The sequence below is a fragment of the Adiantum capillus-veneris genome, chromosome 27 (genome assembly GCF_014529385.1).
Source record: "Adiantum capillus-veneris isolate H3 chromosome 27, ASM1452938v2, whole genome shotgun sequence".
NCBI lineage: Eukaryota > Viridiplantae > Streptophyta > Polypodiopsida > Polypodiales > Pteridaceae > Adiantum > Adiantum capillus-veneris.
Window position 1 is genome coordinate 44,584,724 of NC_140957.1, and position 7,708 is coordinate 44,592,431.

Sequence of the window (7,708 nt, forward strand, 5' to 3'; positions counted from 1 at the left end):
TAAGTTACTTGCCTCTCGTCCCTCTTCTACCTAGGCTTTAAAGAGGGAGGCAAAACTCTTTCTCTCTCTCTCTCTCTCTCTCACTCACACTCTCTCTCTCTCACACACACACACACACACACACACTCTCTCAAGCTGCCGTTACCTTATGAAGCCTAAATTGAGCATTCCTTTCTCTCTCCCTCCCTCTCGGATTCCAAGATGCACTGCCCCCCAACATTCAATTGAAATCAAGCTTGCTCTCTACATCAGCACAGGTAGATTTCTTGCTTGCTTTGCCTCAATCCTGCTTAAAGAGGAGCGCCATTTTCCAAGGCAAGCAAAGAGAGAGCAAGACGAGGAGGGAGAGCAGAAGAGCCCAGGTGAGAGAGAGAGCTATGTGTGTGTGAATTTCTCTTGTAAGAAGAGAGCTAGGTATGTGGGATCTATGAGGGTGGAGCTTTGCCTTTGCTCAAGCTAAGCAGGGGACGCAGCAGAGGAAGGAAGACGAAGAGCAGAGGCAATAGCTCACCATGAGCATGGAGAGGAGCACAGGGCCAAGAATATATGTACCCATCAGCATGCCTGATCATGCCAGCCAGCCCACATACGCAGTCCTAGAGTTTGTGGGCTTCTCCACCCCTGCTCCCCCTTCCCACCCCCACTTTCTTCACTCCCCTGCTCCTATCCCTTCCCCTGCCCCCGCCATGCTCTGCTTGCCCCCTGCTCCCTCTTCCTCCACCTCGCCCACCACCGCGCCTCCATCCCCCTCTTTCTTTCCCCTCTCCGTCGCCCCTCCCCTCCCCTACCACCATGCCCCCCCTCTCCTTCCCATGCCCCACTTCCCTGACGCCAACACATTGTACTTCCCCTCCCCTCCCCACCTCTTACCCCCCCCTCATCACCATTACCATCAACATCACCATGTGCACGGCCGGCCCTACCCTTCCGCCCGCCTCGAAGTTGTCAACCTCGACTCCCCCCCTTCGTCTCCCTCCTCTGTCGCCCCCTCCTCTGCCTCCAGTGCCAGCAGAGAAAGCTCCAAAGAGAAGCACTCACACTCGTCTGCCGCTCCCCCCATCACAACTCATGGAGTCTCTTCCATGGGGAATGCCTCTCTGCCTAAGCCCATGGTCTGCTACAACTCATCCCCTCCCGATGCGTCGTCCACATTGGCAAATGGCTCCGGTTCGAGACCCATGGCTAACTTCAGCTCATCAGCTGAGGGTGGAGGGCTGAGCATACCAAAGTCCAAATTCAGCGCATGTAGTGAAGTGGACATAATGCAGACACAGATTTCAGTGTCACAGACGGACAGGGAGACCATAGTGCACACACACTCCTCCAATTTCCGTGATGTGGTGAGGCAGCTGACAGGCGCATCAAGCGACGATCAAGATTTGCTACCAGTTACGCTACCGGCAAGGCTTGCGAACCGTGTGAACAACACAAATATGGGTCAGAACATGAATGTCTGTATAGAAGGGAGTGCATCGGGAGCAGGGGCGGTTGGACTAGGCACAAGTACGCATTCGAATGGAAGTGGCGGATCGTGCAAGGAACAGTTGGGTCTTCGAAAAGCGCCATTGAAGCTGCATGAGAGGAGGAAGAGCAGCATGAAAAATTTGGAGAAGATAACAGGATACAACTTCCATGGAGCAGCAGAGGTATCGCCAATCATGAACCCAAGTCCAGTAACGCCATTGGCGTCGGATTTCGAGCGATTTTGCAATGCAAGCACACCAACGAGCCAGGGGAGTTCGGGAGTGAGCTCGCCGATAGGTGTGTTGGGAAAGGGGAAGAACACCATGGAGGCAGCAGGAAGAGCTGGAGAGCTCAACAATCAACAGGTTAGTGGGTGCTTCTTCAGCTTGCAGCGCTCAAGGCCTCCGGCGTCGCCTCTAGAGAAGTCGGTGCCCCCCACTTTGCTGAGCCTCTTCCCGGAGTCCCCTGCGTGCAGCCCACGAGACAGATAGCCTCCTCTATTAGGTACACACATACACACAATCTCCTCTCTCTCTGTCTCTCTCTCTCTCTCTCTCTCACACACACACACACACACACACACAAACCCATCCTCGCTCTGCCACTATTCCTTGTAACTGTAATTTTGTTCAACATCACGCAGCATGCGCCTAACTTGTTTAATATGCTCCTCTTTGTATTGATTTTTTGCTATTTTTGATGAGCTCGGGGTTCGAACCTGGGCAGTACTTTGAGCTCATTTTCTTCAATCAAGCAAACAGGCTCGCAATGTGTGCAGACCAGTCACCAAGTTTATCACAAGAAGTTTTGGACAGATTCTCGCAATAATTCCACATTATGACTCACCTCAACATCATGAGCTTCTGTGACGGAGGCACCGCATACCTATCTAGGTACGATTGGGGGCAAGGTACCCCCCGCCGGGCCGGCGGTCCCTTGCCCCCAATCGTACCTAGCTAGGTATGCGGTGCCTCCCGAGCAGAAGCTCATGATGTTATGCATTGTATGAAGAACATTGAAAAAGGCTCCCTTTTCCTACACGAGAAAAGTTCTAAATCTTGTGTTTATCCTCTCGCTAAAAATTTACACATAGTTTATACCTTATTTCTAACCTATTAAGAAAAAGGAATAAAACGTGAAACACATTTTGGATGCAAGGAGAGAGTTGGTCCATGTGTTGTCCAAGTAGGGGAGTCAAGTGGTCTTCTATAGCTGTGGTCAAGCTCTGATCCATATTTGAGTTTTAATAGCGTAATTTCTTCATTGCATGCATTGAGGGTGGTGGTGATTGGAAGAATGCGCGGAGAGAGAGAGAAGATTGTTTTAATGTCATAGGAAACTATCCCAAGAGACCTTAAAGATCTATCTGACGAGAGAGACAGAGAGAGGACATTGATTGTGTCAGTGAAGCATCTTGCAACCATTTCAAGTTAGTATTCACAGAAATCCGGCCTTTAGTGTACTTTTAAAGGACAAATTGTAAATTCTTGGCTAGTTTGGAGGGTCATCTTGATGGAAACCGGCCAAATTTGGAGGATTTTAGTGTACAAAGGGATAAAATCCCTAATATGTTCACAAATAACCAAGAGATTGCCAATGCTCTCTTGTTATACATTGGTTGCTATAAAAGTTTTTATTTAACACCGTTTTGCAACTGAAGCATCTTGCAACCATTGCAATTGCAGTGAAACTCTCTTATACTCTAATGGAGAAAGAAAAGATGAATGAGTTTATGATTTTAGTAGGTGGCCGGCCAGACATGGGATGTGTAGATGTGCTACAGATCACAACACCTTGGTGACAATAGACACATCTCCATTGCAAATATAGACTTGTCCAAGAGTACACGTCCATTGTAAGTATAGATTTGCCGTCGCTTATTTATGCCACATGTATATATAGCTAACATGCTTTAAGATCTATTGACACTACTAACCTTTCTCGGTTTTTGGATATCTTAACTTGTTGTAGTCTATTGAGAGCACAATGTTGATTCCATGTCATTCTTGAACCAATGTTTTAGGGTTTTGGAATAGGCACTTGTCAATGGTAGCTTATTGGATGTGTACACAGAGGCTCCAATGAAAGTGTTCAAAGTGACTCCTAAATCAATGTTCGAATGCATACTTTTTCACTAGAGTTCCATGCATATTATGAATTTTGCGTTTTGGATTGCAAGCATAGCACAAGTAATAGCCCCAATGGGAGTTGAACCCCCAACCTTGGGGACACTATTCAAGTACCTCACCAGTTGTCTTTGGGTGATAATGTAAGCTTTGAGGAGGAAAGTCATTTTTTTGTTGAAAGCCGCTCATAAGGGCATTTTATGTCTCTCCGTCTTCATCTCCATCTCCATTTCCATCTGTCACTAAACTCCTGGTGACTTTCTAATTCATGGTTCCGATTGCATGCTCATAGTCTTTTATGTGAGTTCTATAAGCATTTCTATTTCACCTTACATGGTTCAAGAGCTTTCATGACAATTTATTTAAGGAAACCTTCATTAAATGGTTGTTGCCAGATTTGAAGGTTGCTTAATAAGGGGCATGTCATCTTCAATCTTCAATTACCAAGAGGCAATTTCTTTCTTAAAAAACATGCCTTTCCGTGCTCCATTACGGCCATTTCATACCAATAATGAACCCAAATACATGAAGCACATGTATTAAGGGTGTTTAGAAAAGTAGTCTTGAAGTACTGGTTTTCAGAGAGGAGAGGATGCTACGTTGCGAGGACATGAATCAGAACCTTGACACTGATGAAGAATGTGTAAGAGAGGGGGGTAATACAAGGGAGGAATGGTTTTTTTAAACAAAGAATGGTCCCGCACATAGGGGTGAACATGGACAATTAATGCATGTAGGTGATGTCCCCATATAATTACTAGCAAATCCCTTGGTTTTGCATCAGGACTAGTATGTTATTAAAAAAGAAAGCTCAAATCTATGGGCACTTGCATAAGTGCTTTACCACATGGATACAACTTTCTTTGCATGCAATTTTGTAGTAGCAAATGGAGATGTGTGCATGTGAGCACACGCTTGTGCGTGCATGCGCGCACACACACACACATAAGAGGTAAACATGCTGAGAACTCGTTTAGTTTTAATCCCTTCTTGTTATTTTAATAAAATTGCAAATGTAATGTGTATTTTTGACTCCTAAAGTCATGTTGCATAGTGATTGTGAAGATTTCCATACAAGAGCACAAGCCATTCTATCAAAGCCTTTATGGTTGTAAAGTCTGATGTAATATCTGCCTCTCAAGGCTCGGACTGGGCTTGAGATTGATCTGTAATTTTTTGTTCTCTTTCTAATACACTCACAATTGTGAGTTTTGCCCAAAAAAAAAAAGATTTCCATACAAAAGCAAGGAGATCATTTCAAGGGCGCTAAAAGATAAAATTCTCAAATGCTTAAGGTTGTAATTGTAAGGTTGTGGGAAAAAAAAACTTAGTTCCCAAATAAGGACATGCATGACAAGGTACACTAGCTATGTAGAGGAAGGGCTAGCTTTTATTGAAAAAAGTTCAGCTTTTACTTGAAAAGGAACTGTGGAAAAAAAGAGAGGCGCATTGCAAGCTTTTCTAAGCTCTCTTTCAATATGGTTGTACACGATGCTGACATCTCTCTCTCTCTCTAGATGTGAAGGTCATCGATCACCAAAGCTCTTTGACTTGTGCCTTTGTGACAACTACCTTTCTTTCATAAAAGTCTCGTGGATTTTTGAATTGTTGCTAGTAAACTCTCCCACAAGGTTGCTACCAAGGTTGATTTTTGACGGGCACTTTACCTATTTTTGGGTTATTTTTTGTCAGGTAAAAATGTGAGCTACTTTGTAAGAAATACACTAAATCAGCCCAAAATATGGTAAGTCTGTTAAATTTAGAGGACAACGGTGCCCGTAAATACTAAGCTTGGTTGCGAACGCATTTTTGAAGCTATCTCCAAAGTTATAAATTTGTCAAGTGTTTGTTGCTTCCTTTGATCATGTGTGTACAATGTCCTTTTTTTCAATCTCATATCATCACAAATAGTAGGTGGAGAAACATATTTAGGGACATGGAAAGCCTAAAAGCTACTTAAGAACATGAGGTGTTTATGGTTAGCTTTAGCATTATTGGTGACTCATCATTGTCTCAAGATTGTTGTTGGGGGGGGGGGGGTGTGTGTGCATATGGACACTGCTTTCCAACAATAAAAATTTTAGGGACAGATGAGCTTGCACACCCAACAATGAAATGTAGTGGTGCATTGTGAGGGTGATAAAATAACCTAGAGAGAGAGCCAAATCCAAACATGCAAAAGATGCCAACATTTATCAATAGTTACCTCTCCTACATGTTGCTTTATTACAATATGAACACTTGATACCGGGGGTTCACGGGAAACGTAGGTTCGCATTATCCAAAACCTGCTCAAATCTAAAAATGGTTGTCTCAAATTTTGCCAAGAAGCCAAATTTCAAGACTTTTAGTTTAAAAAATCAAATTTATTTAGAAGTTTCCTTCTCAAATGTGGTTTTTACCTTCTCATAAAAGGGTGAAAAAGATCCAAATCTGTCTCCATAAAATTGTTTTCCCGACCTTGCTCGATATCAACGAATATGAGTGTGTGACCTGTCCTACGGACATCAAGGGGGTGATGGGCATGGCGATGTGAGTGAGCAAAGGACGAAAGAGACAACGAGCATGAGAGACAAAGAGGGAGTGCATTGCTAGCTACCTTTTCAACTCGCCACCAACAGAACATTTCTAAGTAGTAAACCATCGTTCTAGAGGATGCGAAGTGAGGTGATCTCTCTAGATGCATTACCTACGCTTGAATCTTGAAGGCATGTGGCACTACACAAGACACTATTATGGACAAAAGAAAATGCGGTGCTTGACACTACCTTAGTCGACATGTTTGCCAAATATGGCCTACTTCAGAAAGCACAAAAAGTGCTTGAGGAGATGCCTCTCTGCGATGTTGTCTCTTGGAGTACATTGATTTCCAGATATTTCCAATAGGGCATACCCGGGAAGCTTTGGGCTATTTTTAGCAGATGTAAACCGAGGGCATCTTTTTGGTTGCAATCACCTATGCTTGCATCTTGAAGGTGTGTGGTTCTATGCAAGACATTGAAATGGAAAAAGGAATAATGATATTAATAGTCAGGGGCTATTGAAAAAAACATAGTGCTTAGAACTGCCTTGGTCAACATGTATGCCAAGTGTGGTGCAGTTCAGAAAGCACGAAAAGTGCTTGAGGAGCTTCCTATCTAGAATGTCGACTCTGAGAATGTATTGACTGCGGGATGTGCAAAACATGGGTAGGGCGAGGAAGCTCTGGGCTATTTTCAGAGGATGCAAAGCGAGGACATCTCTCTTGATGAAACCACCTCCGCTTTTGTCTTGAAGGCATGTGAAGGCGTTGATATGTGCAAAAGCATTCACAATGATATTGTTAATTAGGGGTCACTGAAAAAAACATCATGCTTTGGCAATGCCTTGGTCGACATCTATGCCAAAGATGCTTTGGGAGGGGGAGGTTGCACTATGTAGTCATGTTAATGTACCATGTGAGTTTAGGAGGAGGGTTGTAGAAAAGACAAACACATTGTCCCAAAGGTCACAAATTGGAAAGAGAACTAGCAATGCCTACTTCGATTTTTCAATGCTGTGAGAATTTGTTCGATCGAAATGTTAGAAAATTATACGAGACAATCATTTTATTGATAGTGTTTATAATACGCTTGATTAAGGCGTATTATACGTACTCTATATAATGTACAATGAAACATTGTTTGGGAGTTGGTGTAGTGTTTGCATGCATTTGATTTCCAAATAGGAAATGCAACTTCTCAAGAAGGTGGCTGAGAGGAAATGCCTTGACATCTCTCTCCCCCCTTGGTATGTAGTGGTGCATGAACTAGACAAAACTGCATACAATCTATCGTGTCTTGTTCCTACATATGCTAAAACCCTTGGATGCTAAAGATTACGTCAAGTTAGTGGAGGATTCAAAGAATGGAGGGTTCATATGAAGGAAAATGGAAAAAATAATGCCCAAGATGCGAGATAATCAAGAGGCTTCCATACTAAGTAGACTCCAAAAAAGCAAACTGAATATGATGAAAAATGGAGTCCATGGGACCCAAGGAAATTCGGTAACGATGGCGCCCAACTTGCTCATGACAAGCTATGCCTCGAGTTTCCAAAGGAGTAGCTACACTCTCTTATTAGGCCGGGTTCATATGAGC

General features: G+C 43.7%; 1 protein-coding gene across 1 annotated transcript; it reads left to right on the forward strand.

Moving 5' to 3' along the window:
* The first annotated feature begins 455 nt into the window (after window positions 1-455).
* LOC147421871 (uncharacterized) lies at window positions 456-2,198 on the forward strand. Its single transcript, XM_086503134.1, has one exon. The coding sequence runs from the start codon at window positions 513-515 to the stop codon at window positions 1,953-1,955; it is 1,443 nt and encodes a 480-aa protein (XP_086359260.1). The 5' UTR covers window positions 456-512; the 3' UTR covers window positions 1,956-2,198.
* The last annotated feature ends 5,510 nt before the right edge of the window (window positions 2,199-7,708 follow it).

Coding starts and splice junctions, on each gene's coding strand:
- LOC147421871 (XM_086503134.1), top strand. CDS start 513: ATGAGCATGGAGAGGAGCACAGGGCCAAGAATATATGTACCCATCAGC.